General features: G+C 45.6%; 1 protein-coding gene across 1 annotated transcript; it reads right to left on the reverse strand.

Annotated features, from left to right (window-relative positions):
- Positions 1–2143: 2143 nt before the first annotated feature.
- On the reverse strand, positions 2144–4253 carry LOC124037282 (chromobox protein homolog 2-like). The gene is made up of 5 exons (XM_046351982.1): positions 4118–4253; positions 3989–4032; positions 3254–3319; positions 2874–2943; positions 2144–2636 (listed from the first exon to the last, which is right to left on the reverse strand). Exons 1-5 carry the CDS (start codon positions 4181–4183, stop codon positions 2283–2285), a joined length of 600 nt encoding a protein of 199 aa, XP_046207938.1. The 5' UTR covers positions 4184–4253; the 3' UTR covers positions 2144–2282.
- Between the last annotated feature and the right edge of the window lie 12636 nt (positions 4254–16889).

Below are 16889 nucleotides of genomic sequence, written 5' to 3' on the forward strand. Positions count from 1 at the left end.
CTTTAGACTAGTTGAGTATCTGGAGCATCAGCATTTGTGGGTTTGATTACAGACTCAACATCGCCAGAAACAAAGAGTTTTTGGTTAACGTACAACGCTGTGTACTACTCCCTTCACAGAACAGCGCAAACTGACTAACCAGTATAGAAAGAGGGTGGGAGGCTCCGGTGCACAACTGAGCAAGAGGACAAGTACATTAGAGTGTCTAGTTTGAGAAACAAGTCCTCAACTGGCAGCTTCCTTAAATAGTACCCGTAAAACACCTGTCTCAACGTCAACAGTGAAGAGGTGATCCCGGGATGTTGGCCTTCTAGGCAGAGTTGCAAAGAAAAGCCATATCTCAGACTGGCCAATAAAAATAAAAGATTAAGATGGGAAAAAGAACACGGACAGAGATATGGCTTTTTCTCTGCCTAGAAGGCCAGCATCCCGGAGTCACCTCTTCACTGTTGATGTTGAGACTGGTGTTTTGCGGGTACTATTTAATGAAGCTGCCAGTTGAGGACTTGTGAGGCTTCTGTTTCTCAAACTGGACACTCTAATGCACTTGTCCTCTTGCTCACATTGTGCACCGGGGCCTCCCACTCTTCTTTCTATTCTGGTTAGAGCCAATTTGCGCTGTTCTGTGAAGGGGGTAGTACACAGCTTTGTAGAAGATCTTCAGTTTTCAGGACAACAGTTTTCAGCTGTGCTAACATAATTGCAAAAGGGTTTTCAGGTGATCAATTAGCCTTTTCAAATGATAAACTTGGATTAGCTAACATAAGGTGCCATTGGAACACAGGAGTGATGGTTGCTGATACACATACGTAGATATTCCATTAAAAAAATCTGCCGTTTCCAGATACAATAGTCACTTACAACATTAACAATGTCTACACAGTATTTCTGATCAATTTGATGTTATTTTAATGTACAAAAAAGTTGCTTTTCTTTCAAAAACAAGGACATTTCTAAGTGACCCCAAACTTTTGAACAGTAGTGTACATGGACAGGCTTTAGGGATTGCGGACGTTGAAGAACCCCACACTGGTTGGAGACTCCTTCACTGTTACTGTGACAAAGTTGGCGGTGACGTCCGTGACAAACACGTGTTCTAGAAGGCTAAGTGCCGGCCGCCAGTCCGTCTCAATTTCTGTCTCCATAGAGACCAGGCGGGGCCCGTTGTTGTTGGGATAAGGGGAGGAGTCGGGCTCTTCTGATTCGCTGCTGCTGGTGTCATCTGAGTCACCTGTGCTGAGCTCGTTAAGGGTCCGAGAGTTCTCGATGCTCCGGGAGTTCCGCTCTTTAAGGCTCTGTTCTGACCTCCTGTCCTCCTCTCTCGCCACGCTTGATCCACCTCCCCCGGCCGACACACCTCCCTGTACACTCCCCCCTCTCTCCAGTCTTCCATTGCCGCTCCCTACACACCTTGGCCCCTTGCTGTCCATCTCTCTCTCAGTCTCTGCACCTGTGGTCTTCCCTCTCTCCCCCCTCTCCTCTCTGGCTTGTGGAATGCTTCCAGAGCGCAGCATCCCTGCCCCTAACCCTCCGGACGCCAGGCTCTGGTCTAGCTCAGACGATGTGTGCATCTCTTTAATGATTCCTCCTGCTCCTTTTCCTGCCTGGCTGGCACCGCTTCTCAGGCTCGACCTTGAAACTGCAACTCCAGTGATGCCAGAGGTTCCGTATCCCTGGAGACCATTGCCGGGCGCCCGTTTGTTGACGCTCTGCAGGTTGAGAGCTCGGAGGCTGAGGGCCTGACTGATGCGATCTCTAGCTGAGGGAGGTGGAGAGGAGGAGGGCTTGGCTCCCTGCTGCTGAACCATCACCACTGCCTGACTTCCAGGGCCCTCCTGCTGCCTCCTCTGCCCGGCTGGGGAGCGTTGAGCTGGGCTACAAGCCGCCGGAGAGCCACCGAACCCACTGGAGGTCTTGGAGCTGTGGAGACCAAGTGACGTTGATGTAGACACCCCTGGTTTTACAGAGGACGCCACCTTAAGCCCTTCTGCTCGGCCACTGCTGTTGCCGGCGTCGGAGACAGAGAGGGAACGCTTCAGATCTGACAATCCCTTACTGTGAGGTGGGGGAGGTCTACTGAGAGAAGAAGAGGAGGATGGAGAGGAGGGGGTGATGGTCGACATGGAGCGACCCGACCATATGGAGTTCAGCAGCCCAGGTTTGGAGGCCCCTGCCTGGAAGAAAGTCCCTCCAGCAGCCCGCTGGGGTGCCGTCTCATCTCTGGAGCCCCCGGCTGGCGCTCAGGCTGGTGTAGGTGAAACTGGCCGGCTGTAGAGGCTTCTTCACCCCCCCTCGGGGTTCCTCTTTGGGGGGCTCACGGGGGGGCCTGAGGACCTGGTGGTGGCGAGAAAGAGGAGGGGGGGGGGCAGGGGCAGCCGGGTATTTGCCTGTCTCAAAGCCCTCAGCTCGGGGAGCAGCGGTTTCCTCCCGCGCTTTTTCCGGACGGGCTCCTGATTGGCCACCACGATATGGGGCCTCGTCTGGAGGACAGGGTGGAGGTTGAGGCGCCGAGGACCTGGTTTGGCCTTCTTCCCGTGGTCTTCATCTTCTGAGGAAGAGGCGGAGGGAGAGGAGGACAGGCCGGATGTAGAGGCTGAGGAGGACCGGTCGGATTTGGTTTCAGTTGGCTCTGGTTCCTAAAGAAATTAGGCAGAATGGTTTGTAATGTAACCATGCATTATGTGACGTCAGATTGTATCTTCATCATCCAAACAAACAAATGGATTCATGTTACTATTGTTGTTTGGAAATGTAATGAAAGCAATCATTGGGAAGAGATTATAATCAAGATGACAAAAGTAAGTCAATTTACTGCATTTGTTGTCACGACTACATCTTATACGATTGAATAGCAGCAACAGTGTGTTGATTACCAGAATTTTCCGTGGGCGCCCCCTTGGCCTCTTCCCTCTCTTACCGAACAGTAGCTCCCTCTCTTGTTCTCTGTAGAAAGTACACACACATGGCATCAGAAACAGTTACTGCCAATGTTCCGCTACTTTAAAAATACATCCTTCCTTACTTGGAGTCACTACTAATATAATAACTAAATAACCAGAAGCAAGGGTTGTATTTCAATTATTTCACCAATTTGGCTATGTCAGATATAAATGATAGCTTCAAGGATGGGAGGAAGGAAACAAAGGATGCATTTGATCTGGGCAACTCTAATACACCATGGACAGTGCTCTACAATAAGTACGAATGAATATGTTCTGGTCAAACATCAACCAGTATGATATTAATAACACACCTCTTGTGGAAGGCAGCCATCAATCTGGGGTCCAGAATATTCTCTTCGGGCTCCCAACTGTTATGCCTGTAAAGAAAACCCCATATTAGAAAACCGTTTATTACAGAACATTAGCTAGAGAGACATTGCAATTATAAATGTCACACCCATAAATCTCTGCCCATTTGTTTCTAGTCTGCCATCTCCTTTATCAGATGCAATGTCACACATAGGATGCTACTATCAAAAACAAACATAGGCCTAATTGACGTTGTATCTAAATAAATATTAAGAACATTGTCTGAACAATGAAAATCTTGAGAGGGTAGCTGTTCAGGGCTAGCCTAAATGTACATGGCTAAAACTTGAGCCTTTGCTCAACTATTTACATTCAGCCATATTATTGGTAAACGATCACGACGCAAGCACGGTGCATGAAAATAGTGGGCGTCACATATTCCGGTGCTCGAGTTCGCTACGGTAGTAGGAGGATGCCTGCTCACGTTACTAGATACCGGTTTGGCATCGTATCATCAGCTGCTCGGGCTTAAGAAAACAAAACAAGACTCCGAAACGGCTAACACCATCATTTTTCTTCCATGCATCCTGCAGTCTATCCAAACCACATGCGACGGGAATAGTATCATATGAATGTAAATATAGCGTAGCTATGAGATAAATACGGGGTCGCAGGGGGATCATGGGCTACATTGTCATTGTTTAGCTCAGCCAGCTTCTTGCTAAATAGCTACTCACTTGGACGACCACCCTCTCCACTTCACCAAATACTCAAACTTCCCCTGCAAATGATAAGAGTGGGAAAGAGTTAAACAATTGTAAAGGGTCTAATGTTTCCATATTATGATAAAATACGTTATTTCATACCTTTCTTGGGCGTTTGTTGAGGATGCATTCGGCGTCAAATACCTGCCCTACAGTTACCCCCTCCATAGCTACAGCCCCTCTCCTTTTTTTTACGAGAAAAGCAGAACAGGGAGAAAAGATTGTCCTCCCGCGGCGTCCTTAGTTCTGCACGGTGCCTCTGCCTCTCATACGTCACTTTAAAAATGTTATTCTAGAGGGCATGGCTGGCTACAAAATATTTTGTCATAAAGTCGTTTTAACTGCTTTATTAGTACATATGTTCCGGTATGCTAAATTCCATAAAAGGCTATTACTAAACAAATCTATAAATTGACAAAATATTATTTCAGCGATCACAGTTATTACATTTACATTTAAGTAATTTACCGTGCATTCGGAAGTATTCAGACCCCTTGAATTTTTCCACATTTATTACGTTACAGCCTTATTCTAACATGGATTAAATTATTTTTTCCTCCTCATCAATCAACACATTACCCCATAATGACAAAGCAAAAAAAGTTTTTTAGAAATGTGTGCACATTTATTACAAATAAAAAATTCAGACCCTTTATTCAGTACTTTGTTGAAGCACCTTTGGCAGTGATTACAGCCTCGAGTCTTGATTGGTATGACACTACAAGCTTGGCACACCTGTATTTGGGTAGTTTCTCCCATTCTTCTCTGCAGATCCTCTCAAGCTATGTTAAGTTGGATGGGGAGGGTCGTTGCACAGCTATTTTCAAGTTTCTCCAGAGATGTTCACTCAGGTTCAAGTCCGGGCTCTGGCTGGGCCACTCAAGGACATTCAGAGACTTGTCCCGAAGCCACTCCTGGTCATCTTGGCTATGTGCTTAGGGTCGTTGTCCTGTTGGAAGGTGACCTTCTACCCATTCTGGCTCTGAGAGTCCTTTCGGTGCCTTTTGGCAAACTTCAAGCGGGCTGTCAGTGCTGCAGAGATGGTTGTCCTTCTGGAAAGTTCTCCCATCTCCACAGAGGAACTCTGGAGCTGTGTCAGAGTGACCATCGGGTTCTTGGTCACCTCCCTGACCAAGTCCCTTCTCTCAAGATTGCTCAGTTTGACCGTGCGGCCTGCTCTATGAAGAGTCTTGGTGGTTCCAAACTTCTTCTATTTAAGAATGATGGAGGTCACTGTGTTCTTGGGGACCTTCAATGCTGCAGAAATAGTTTTGTCCCCTTCCCCAGATCTGTGCCTCAACACAATCCTGTTTTGGAGCTATACAGACAATTCCTTCGACCTCATGGCTTGGTTTTTGCTCTGACATGCAATGTCAACTGTGGGACCTTATATAGACAGGTGTGTGCCTTTCCAAATCATGTCCAATCAATTGAATTTACCACAGGTGGAATCCAATCAAATTGTAGAAACATCTCAATTATGATCAATGTAAACAGAATGCACCTGCGCTCAATTTCGAGTCTCATAGCAAAGGGTCTGAATACTTATATTACTTATATGGTATCATTTTTTATACATTTGCAAACATGTCTAACCTGTTTTCGCTTTGTCATTATGGGGTATTGTGTGTAGATTGATGAGGATTTTTATTTATTTAATACATTTTAGAATAAGGCTGTAATGTAACAAAATGTGAAAAAAGTCAAGGGGTCTGAATAGTATCAGAATGCACTGTAGGGGCTTGTACATTATTTATAACGAGGGATACCTGCAGAAAATCGTATCTCTCTGAAATGAAAATGAATGGCCCTTACTTCAGTAAAATGTATTTTAACCTGACACACCCTGAAAGCTTGAAAAAAACAAATTCACCATCCCCTCCACCCAAAATAATATTTAAAACAAATTGGATCGTAGAAAACATGCCTACCATTTACCCTCACTCCTAGGACAGACCAGAGCATTAGACAGAGCAATATTAGACACTGTTATTTGTTTTGTAAGCATTACATGGCAAAGTAGACAGACGGTGGCGGATTCACAGACCACCTTGGACAAGGATGAAAATATATCCATTATAATAAAAGTACTGCATTAATCTATCATCTTATTTGCAGTAGGAGAAAAAAGTGTGTTGTAAACACATTTCATGCATGTCTGTCATTTTAGATGACTGGAGACAAGCAGAATATGTTTTTAATACCACAACAGAGCACATCGACTCGGCACCGGTACCCCTGTTTATACACTACCAGTCAAAAGTTTTAGAACACCTACTCATTCATGGTTTTTCATTTTATTTTTTACTATTTTCTACATTGTAGAATAATAATGATGACATCAAAACGATGAAATAACACATATGGGATCATGTAGTAACCAAAAAAGTGTTAAACAAATCTAAATATATTTTATACTTGAGATTCTTCAAATACCCACCCCTTTGTCTTGATGACAGCTTTGCACACTCTTGGCATTCTCTCAACCAGCTTCATGGGGTAGTCACCTGGAATTAATTTCAATTCACAGGTGCGCCTTCTTAAAGTCAATTTGTGGAATTTCAAATCTAATTTGATGTGTCACATACACATGGTTAGCAGATGTTAATGCGAGTGTAGTGAAATGCTTGTGCTTCTAGTTCTGACAATGCAGTAATAACCAACAAGTAATCTAACCTAACAATTTCACAACAGCTACCTTATACACACAAGTGTAAAGGGATGAAGAATATGTACATAAAGATATATGAATGAGTGATGGTACAAAACGGCATAGGCAAGATGCAGTAGATGGGATCGAGTACAGTATATACATATGAGATGAGTAATGTAGGGTATGTATACATTATATTAAGTGGCATTGTTTAAAGTGGCTAGGGATACATGTATTACATAAAGATATCAAGATGCAGTAGGTGGTATAGAGTACAGTATATACATATGAGATGAGTAATGTAGGGTATGTAAACATTATATTTAAGTGTAATTGTTTAAAGTGGCGAGTGATGCACTTCTTTTAAATATATGGCAGCAGCCACTCAATGTAAGTGGTGGCTGTTTAACAGTCTGATGGCCGTGAGATAGAAGCTGTTTTTCAGTCTCTCGGTCCCTGCTTTGATGCACCTGTACTGACCTCGCCTTCTGGATGATAGCGGGGTGAACAGGCAGTGGGCTCGGGTGGTTGTTTTCCTTGATGATCTTTATGGCCTTCCTGTGACATCAGGTGGTGTAGGTGTCCTGGAGGGCATGTAGTTTGCCCCCAGTGATGCATTGTTCAGACCTCACTACCCTCTGGAGAGCCTTATGGTTGTGGGCGGAGCAGCTGCCGTACCAGGCAGTGATACAGCCCGACAGGATGCTCTCGATTGTGCATCTGTAAATGTTTGTGAGTGCTTTTGGTGACAAGCCACATTTCTTCAGCCTCCTGAGGTTGAAGAGGCGCTGCTGCACCTTCTTCACCACGCTGTCTGTGTGGGTGGACCAATTCAGTTTGTCCATGATGTGTACGCCGAGGAACTTACATTTTTCTACCCTCTCCACTACTGTCCCGTCGATGTGGATAGGGGGGTGCTCCCTCTGCTCTTTCCTGAAGTCCACAATCATCTCCTTTGTTTTGTTGACATTGAGTGTGAGGTTATTGTCCTGACACCACACTCCGAGGGCCCTCACCACCTCCCTGTAGGCCGTCTCGTCATTGTTGGTGATCAAGCCTACCACTGTAGTGTCGTCTGCAAACTTGATGATTGAGTTGAAGGCGTGCATGGCCACGCAGTCGTGGGTGAACAGGGAGTACAGGAGATGGCTCAGAACGCACCCTTGTGGGGCCCCAGTGTTGAGGATCAGCGAGGTGGAGATGTTGTTACCTACCCTCACCACCTGGGTGCGGCCCGTCCGATAGTCCAGTACCCAGTTGCACAGGGCGTGGTCGAGACCCAGGGTCTCGAGGTTGATGACGAGTTTGGAGGGTACTATGGTGTTAAATGCTGAGCTGTAGTCGATGAACAGCATTCTCACATAGGTATTCCTCTTGTCCAGATGGGTTAGGGCCGTGTGTAGTGTGGTTGCATCGTCTGTGGACCTATTTGGGCGGTAAGCAAATTGGAGTGGGTCTAGGGTGTCAGGTAGGGTGGAGGTGATATGGTCCTTGACTAGTCTCTCAAAGCACTTCAAGATGACGGAAGTGAGTGCTACGGGGCGATAGTCGTTTAGCTCAGTTTCCTTAGCTTTCTTGGGAACAGGAACAATGGTGGCCCACTTGAAGCATGTGGTAACAGCAGACTGGGATAAGGATTGATTGAATATGTCCGTAAACACACCAGCCAGCTGGTCTGCGCATGCTCTGAGGACGCGGCTGGGGATGCCGTCTGGGTCTGCCGCCTTGTGAGGGTTAACACGTTTAAATGTTTTACTCACGTCAGCTGCAGTGAAGGAGAGTCCTTCAGGTTTTGATAGAGGGCCGTGTCAGTGGCACTGTATTGTCCTAAAAGCGAGCAAAGAAGTTGTTTAGTCTGTCTGGGAGCAAGACATCCTGGTCCACGACGGGGCTGGTTTTCTTTTTGTAGTCCGTGATTGACTGTAGACCCTGCCACACCTCTCATGTCTGATCCGTGGAATTGCGTCTCTACTTTGTCTCTATACTGACGCTTAGCTTGTTTGATTGCCTTGCGGAGGGAATAGCTACACTGTTTGAGTTCGGTCATGTTTCCGGTCACCTTGCTCTGGTTAAAAGCAGTGGTTCCGCTTTCAGTTTCGCGCAATCAACGGTTTCTGGTTTAGGAATGTGATAGAGGAAATTATGGTTGAAATGACTAATTATGTATACATTCCAATCAGAACTGACTAGTCCAAATGTTATAATGTACTGTACATGTGAATTTTATCTCTTGCTCCCTTTCCCAATTGTATATAATGTAGTCAGGAGTTTAGTAACAATGAAGGTCTGTTCCTTAGTTCATTCAGTTGTACAAATCTCCAGGTGGTGGGAACGGGCCATCTCCAGATTGTCGAGAATGTTGATTTATGCTGACTGGCCTTGACTTTGTGCTGATAACGCGAGGGCCCTCTGCTTGTGTAATGGAACGTTTGGAAAACGCTGACGTCATTTTCAGTTTATAACCTGTGGAAATGTGTGTAAGCATTTAGTACTCTCTGGAATTAAACGCTCTTACCTGACTTTTAAGACTGGTCTCGATCTACTTCATACATAATTAATGAACTTACACCTCATTAATGAATTAGAAACGAGTGCGAATTTGGTTTTGGCTGTAAAACAATAAGGAATTTAGAAATTCCTCTATCAGAATGTTTTAAAAGTTGCTGTGGGTACGACATCACCAATGCACTTGCTTATGAACTCGCTCCACGAATCAACGAATGAACTCGCTCCACGAATATTAGTCAATGTTGTTGTTTTGACGCAATGCGGAACATATCCCAGTCCACGTGATCGTGGATTAAATGTATTTCCTTCTTAATGCATTTGAGCCAATCAGTTGTGTTGTGACAAGGTAGGGGTGTATACAGTTATAGCCCTATTTGGTAAAATACCAAGTCCATATTATGGCAAGAACAGCTCAAATAAGGAAAGAGAAACAACAGTCCATCATTACTTTAACACGTGATGGGTCAGTCAATACAGAACATTTCAAGAGCTTTGAAAGTTTATTTGAGTGCAGTTGCAAAAACCATCAAGCGCTATGATGAAACTGGCTCTCATGAGGACCGCCACAGGAACAGAAGATCCAGACTTACCTCTGCTGCAGAGGAGTTATCAGCCTCAGAAATTGCAGCCCAAATAAATGCTTCACAGAGTTCAAGTAAGACACATAACCAATATCAACTGTTCAGAGAAGACTGCAAATCAGGCCTTCAGGGTCAAATTGCTGCAAAGAAACCATTGCTAAAAGGACACCAATAAGATGAAGAGACTTGCTTGGGCCAAGAAACACGAGCAATGGACATTAGACCAGTGGAAATGTGTCCTTTGGTCTGGAGTCCAAATTGGAGATTTTTGGTTCCATTTGCCGTGTCTTAGTGAGACGCGGTGTGGGTGAACGGATGATCTCCGTGTGTATATTTCCCACTGTAAAGCATGGAGGTGGTGGTGTTATGGTGTGGGGGTGCTTTGTTGGTTACACTGTCTGTGATTTATTTAGAGTTCAAGGCACACTTAACCAGCATGGCTACTACAGCATTCTGCAGTGATATGCCATCCCATCTGGTTTGCACTTGGTGGGACTATAATTTGTTTTTCAAAAGGACAATGACCCAACACACCTCCAGGTTGTGTAAGGGCTATTTGATCAAGAAGGAGAGTGATGGAGTGCTGCATCAGATGACCTGGTCTCCACAATCCCCTGACCTCAACCAAATTGAGATTGTTTGGGCTGAGTCAGATTGTTTGGGCAGAGTGAAGGAAAAAGCAGCCAACAATGTGGTAACTCTAAAAAGACTGTTGGAAAAGCATTGCAGGTGAAGCTGGTTGAGAGAATACCAAGAGTGTGCAAAGCTGTCAATGCTACTTTGAAGAATCTCAAATATAAAATATATTGTTTAACCTTTTTTTGGTTACTACATGATTCAATATGTGTTATGTCATAGTTTTGATGTCTTCAGTATTATTCTATAATGTAGAAAATAGTATAAATAAAGAAGAACCATGTTAAAATGTTATGGGATGCATGTTCTCCATTGTTTATGATGATCGGCTACTCTGGTAGGCCTACATTATGATAAAATAGCCACAGTAACCTACATGGCCACTGTTAAAACTAATTTAAAGCAGGTATAGCCTCCGTGTTCACAGTAAATGCACGCTGGAAGTTGCACTGAATTTCTACAACTTTCAAGTTTGCACTCAGCAGATCTGAAATTTGCTCAGTGCTGAAAATAATTAGAGGGAACCTGGTTGAGCAGCAGTCTCATCGGTAGGCCTACAGACCCCGATACAACGGTCCCATCGTAATCCATGTTCCATTATGCACTCGTTCAGAATACGGAATATTTCATCTGCAGTTGAGGCAACTCAACTCAAAATTCTTCATATATGTAGCGATTATATACAAGAAGTAGGCATTTGAAATGTCAGTCGGCTCATCTAATTGGATTACAAAAAAAACATTTGTTGTGCAGGCTCTGCCAAAAACCTGCATGTGATTCAATATCATCTGCCAAATCCTGGATTCTACATATGACACTGTCATTGGAAAGTGGGATTTCACTGATCTTTGTAGGAGTAGTTGGGCCTAAAACCTTTTGGCAAGCATCCACGCCTGAGGGCATGACCAACTTAAACAAAAAATGAGAGTATGAATCTTTCAGTAAACTGTCATCTGTGAAATTATTGTGCAGCATTTTTGTTTGGTCGGTCATCTCTGGTATGTCCTTGAAATGTGGATGCTTTGTTTCTAAATGTCTGTGCATTTTAGAATTGGATGGATTCATAGTGTAATGTTTTATACAGTCAAAAGTCTCTCAGCCTATCACACACATTATGCAATTTAGTTGCTCTATGTTAGGATGCGGAAGGCATATTGAGGGAGAGTTTTTGGGAAGGCTTGGTGTGAACTGTCTATTCATTCAAATAAAATACAATTTCATTATTCCATGGGAAATCAGTGTCCTAGACTGTTTACGCTAGTCAACAAACAACATGCGAGTTTTGTTGGCCTTACAGATTCGTTACAAATTGGTGACAGCGGTGGGATCAGCACGTCAACTAGCTAACATCAACTCGTAAGCTTGGCTAACTTTAGCTGGTTAGCTGCGTGGGAAAATGGAGGGAGAAGTCGAACAACCCGGGAACATCAATTAACAACCACCAACTGACCGACAGCTGGTGGTGGATCACCCAGGTGCCATGGACAGGCAGATTGACCGTCCAGTGTTCATGCCAGAATCTTTCGAGGGGAAAGAAGGCGAATGGATTGTTTGGATTGAACAATTTGAGTTAGCAGCGCAAGTGAATGGATGGCCCGCGGTAGATCGTTTGAATTTTCTCAGTCTGTTGCTGAGGGGAAATGCTTGGAGATTTTGTTGTACTTTACCTCAAGATTCAAAGAAGGATTGAAACAGCGTGAAAGTGGCTTTGCAGAGGCATTTTGAGCCACCGGAACATGCTGACAGAAATCGTGCATGGGCAAAGCTTCAAAGGCTTATCCAGATTATTAAGGGAAAGGGGATATCTAGTCAGTTGTACAACTGAATGCATTCAACTGAAATGTGTCTTCCGCATTTAACCCAAACCCTCTGAATCAGAGGTACAGGGGGCTGCCTTAATCGACATCCACGTCTTCAGTGCCCGGGTAACAGTGGGTTAACTGCCTTGCTCAGAACAACAGATTTACAACTTGTCAGCTCTGGGATTCGATCCAGCAACCTTTTGGTGAGTGAGGGACAAGCAAGGCATATGAGGGACAAGCAAGGTTACTCTGCCTCCAGTTGGAGACAATTTCAGAGTTCCAAAAGAGATGTTCGAGTCATTGTGTGAGAGCGTTGCACAGTTGCGGACCGAGGTGCAGTATCTGGCAGCCACAAAGAGGGAGACAGGATCTTCTACAGTAGCAACGGTTGACGCCGCGGAAGGATACAGACCGGACCAAGGGAGAGGGAGATCTAGGTTCCTCGGGAACAACAGAGGACGACCTACATCGACCAATAGCAGGGCCTGCTGGCACTGTTGTTGCACATTGCTCATGGAAAAAAATAACTGTCCTTACATGGAAAAGGACAGTGCAGCATCGGTTTCAACTACATGCACAGCTGACCAGCCCATAGCGGGGATGACTTCAAGTGTTGTGGGGAGTGGGGTTTACTTGGAGTGCAAATTGCTGACCATTGAGTGTGAGGTCATGGTGGGCTCAGGTTTCCATGGTACACAAACAGGTATGGAGAAATGCTACTGGAGGTAAGAGTGGTACACTGCAACCATACCACAGCGCGGTTAAAGTAGCAAATGGACAGTTTCTCACAGTCCAGGGGAGCTGGTCAACAGTCATGAACATGGACAGTTTGAATCTGACCTGGGATTTTGTGGTCGCTAACGAATCAGACCAGTGTGCACTGATAGGGACAGACTTCCTGGTAAAATATGGGGCTGTACTTGATTTGCTTCCCTTTTGGAGAGACAGTCAGGTTATGGCCGAGCCCCAAGTCATTAACAGAGACAGTCAGGTTATGGCCTAGCCCCAAGTCATTAACAGAGACAGTCAGGTTATGGCCTAGCCCAAAGTCATTGACAGAGACAGTCAGGTCATGGCCTAGCCCCAAGTCATTGACAGAGACAGTCAGGTCATGGCCTAGCCCCTTAACTTCCGGTGCCGACTGAGATGGCCGCCTCGCTTCGCGTTCTTAGGAAACTATGCAGTTTTTTGTTTTTTTTTACGTGTTATTTCTTACATTAGTACCCCAGGTCATCTTAGGTTTCATTACATACAGTCGAGAAGAACTACTGAATATAAGATCAGCGTCAACTCACCATCAGTACGACCAAGAATATGTTTTCCGCGACGCGGATCCTGTGTTCTGCCTTACAAACAGGACAACGGAATGGATTGCAGGCAGCGACCCAAGGAAACGACTCCGAAAAAGAGGGAAACGAGACGGTGTTCTGGTCAGACTCCGAAAAAGGGCACATCGCGCACCACTTCCCAGCATTCTTCTTGCCAATGTCCAGTCTCTCGACAACAAGGTTGACGAAATCCGAGCAAGGGTGGCATTCCAGAGGGACATCAGAGACTGCAACGTTCTCTGCTTCACGGAAACATGGCTTACTGGGAAGACGCTATCCAGGGCGGTGCAGCCAACGGGTTTCTCCACGCATCGCGCCGACAGAAACATACATCTCTCTGGTAAGAAGAGGGGCGGGGGCGTATGCCTCATGACTAACGGGACATGGTGTGATGAAGGAAACATACAGGAACTCAAATCCTTCTATTCACCTGATTTAGAATTCCTCACAACGCATTATCTTCCAAGAGAATTCTCTTCGATTATAATCACAGCCGTATATATCCCCCCCCCAAGCAGACACATCGATGGCTCTGAACGAACTTTATTTAACTCTTTGCAAATTGGAAACCATTTATCCGGAGGCTGCATTCATTGTAGCTGGGGATTTTAACAAAGCGAATCTGAAAACAAGACTCCCTAAATTTTATCAGCATATCGATTGCGCAACCAGGGGTGGTTAAAACCTTGGATCATTGTTACTCTAACTTCCGCGACGCATATAAGGCCCTGCCCCGCCCCCCTTTTGGGAAAGCTGACCACGACTCCATTTTGCTGATCCCTGCCTACAGGCAGAAGCTAAAACAAGAGGCTCCCACGCTGAGGTCTGTCCAACGCTGGTCAGACCAAGCTGACTCTACACTCCAAGACTGCTTCCATCACGTGGACTGGGACATGTTTCGTATTGCGTCAGATGGAATATTGACGAATACGCTGATTCGGTGTGCGAGTTCATTAGAACGTGCGTCGAAGATGTCGTTCCCATAGCAACGATTAAAACATTCCCAAACCAGAAACCGTGGATTGATGGCAGCATTCACGTGAAACTGAAAGCGCGAACCACTGCTTTTAATCAGGGCAAGGTGTCTGGTAACATGTCCGAATATAAACAATGCAGCTATTCTCTCCGCAAGGCTATTAAACAAGCTAAGCGTCAGTACAGAGACAAAGTGGAATCTCAATTCAATGGCTCAGACACAAGAGGCATGTGGCAGGGTCTACAGTCAATCACGGACTACAAGAAGAAACCCAGCCCAGTCACGGACCAGGATGTCTTGCTCCCAGGCAGACTAAATAACTTTTTTGCCCGCTTTGAGGACAATACAGTGCCACTGACACGGCCTGCAACGAAAACATGCGGTCTCTCCTTCACTGCAGCCGAGGTGTTTAAGACATTTAAACGTGTTAACCCTCGCAAGGCTGCAGGCCCAGACGGCATCCCCAGCCGCGCCCTCAGAGCATGCGCAGACCAGCTGGCTGGTGTTTTTACGGACATATTCAATCAATCCCTATACCAGTCTGCTGTTCCCACATGCTTCAAGAGGGCCACCATTGTTCCTGTTCCCAAGAAAGCTAAGGTAACTGAGCTAAATGACTACCGCCCCGTAGCACTCACTTCCGTCATCATGAAGTGCTTTGAGAGACTAGTCAAGGACCATATCACCTCCACCCTACCTGACACCCTAGACCCACTCCAATCTGCTTACCGCCCAAATAGGTCCACAGACGATGCAATCTCAACCACACTGCACACTGCCCTAACCCACCTGGACAAGAGGAATACCTATGTGAGAATGCTGTTCATCGACTACAGCTCGGCATTCAACACCATAGTACCCTCCAAGCTCGTCATCAAGCTCGAGACCCTGGGTCTCGACCCCGCCCTGTGCAACTGGGTACTGGACTTCCTGACGGGCCGCCCTCAGGTGGTGAGGGTAGGCAACAACATCTCCTCCCCGCTGATCCTCAACACGGGGGCCCCACAAGGATGCGTTCTGAGCCCTCTCCTGTACTCCCTGTTCACCCACGACTGCGTGGCCACGCACGCCTCCAACTCAATGATCAAGTTTGCGGACGACACAACAGTGGTAGGCTTGATTACCAACAACGACGAGACGGCCTACAGGGAGGAGGTGAGGGCCCTCGGAGTGTGGTGTCAGGAAAAAACCTCACACTCAACGTCAACAAAACTAAGGAGATGATTGTGGACTTCAGGAAACAGCAGAGGGAACACCCCCCTATCCACATCGATGGAACAGTAGTGGAGAGGGTAGCTAGTTTTAAGTTCCTCGGCATACACATCACAGACAAACTGAATTGGTCCACTCACACTGACAGCGTCGTGAAGAAGGCGCAGCAGTGCCTCTTCAACCTCAGGAGGCTGAAGAAATTCGGCTTGTCACCAAAAGCACTCACAAACTTCTACAGATGCACAATCGAGAGCATCCTGGCGGGCTGTATCACCGCCTGGTACGGCAACTGCTCCGCCCTCAACCGTAAGGCTCTCCAGAGGGTAGTGAGGACTGCACAACGCATCAACGGGGGCAAACTACCTGCCCTCCAGGACTCCTACACCACCCGATGTTACAGGAAGGCCATAAAGATCATCAAGGACATCAACCACCCGAACCACTGTCTGTTCACCCCGCTATCATCCAGAAGGCGAGGTCAGTACAGGTGCATCAAAGCTGGGACCGAGACTGAAAAACAGCTTCTATCTCAAGGCCATCAGACTGTTAAACAGCCACCACTAACATTGAGTGGCTGCTGCCAACACACTGTCATTGACACTGACCCAACTCCAGCCACTTTAATAATGGGAATTGATGGGAAATGATGTAAATATATCACTAGCCACTTTAAACAATGCTACCTTATATAATGTTACTTACCCTACATTATTCATCTCATATGCATATGTATATACTGTACTCTACATCATCGACTGCATCCTTATGTAATACATGTATCACTAGCCACTTTAACTATGCCACTTTGTTTACTTTGTCTACACACTCATCTCATATGTATATACTGTACTCGATACCATCTACTGTATGCTGCTCTGTACCATCACTCATTCATATATCCTTATGTACATATTCCTTATCCCCTTACACTGTGTATAAGACAGTAGTTTTGGAATTGTTAGTTAGATTACTTGTTGGTTATCACTGCATTGTCGGAACTAGAAGCACAAGCATTTCACTACACTCACATTAACATCTGCTAACCATGTGTATGTGACAAATACAATTTGATTTGATTTGAGTCATTGACAGAGACAGTCAGGTTATAGCCTAGCCCCAAGTAATTGACAGAGACAGTCAGGTTATGGCCTAGCCCCAAGTCATTGACAGAGACAGTC

The sequence above is a fragment of the Oncorhynchus gorbuscha genome, linkage group LG06 (genome assembly GCF_021184085.1).
Source record: "Oncorhynchus gorbuscha isolate QuinsamMale2020 ecotype Even-year linkage group LG06, OgorEven_v1.0, whole genome shotgun sequence".
Taxonomy (NCBI): domain Eukaryota; kingdom Metazoa; phylum Chordata; class Actinopteri; order Salmoniformes; family Salmonidae; genus Oncorhynchus; species Oncorhynchus gorbuscha.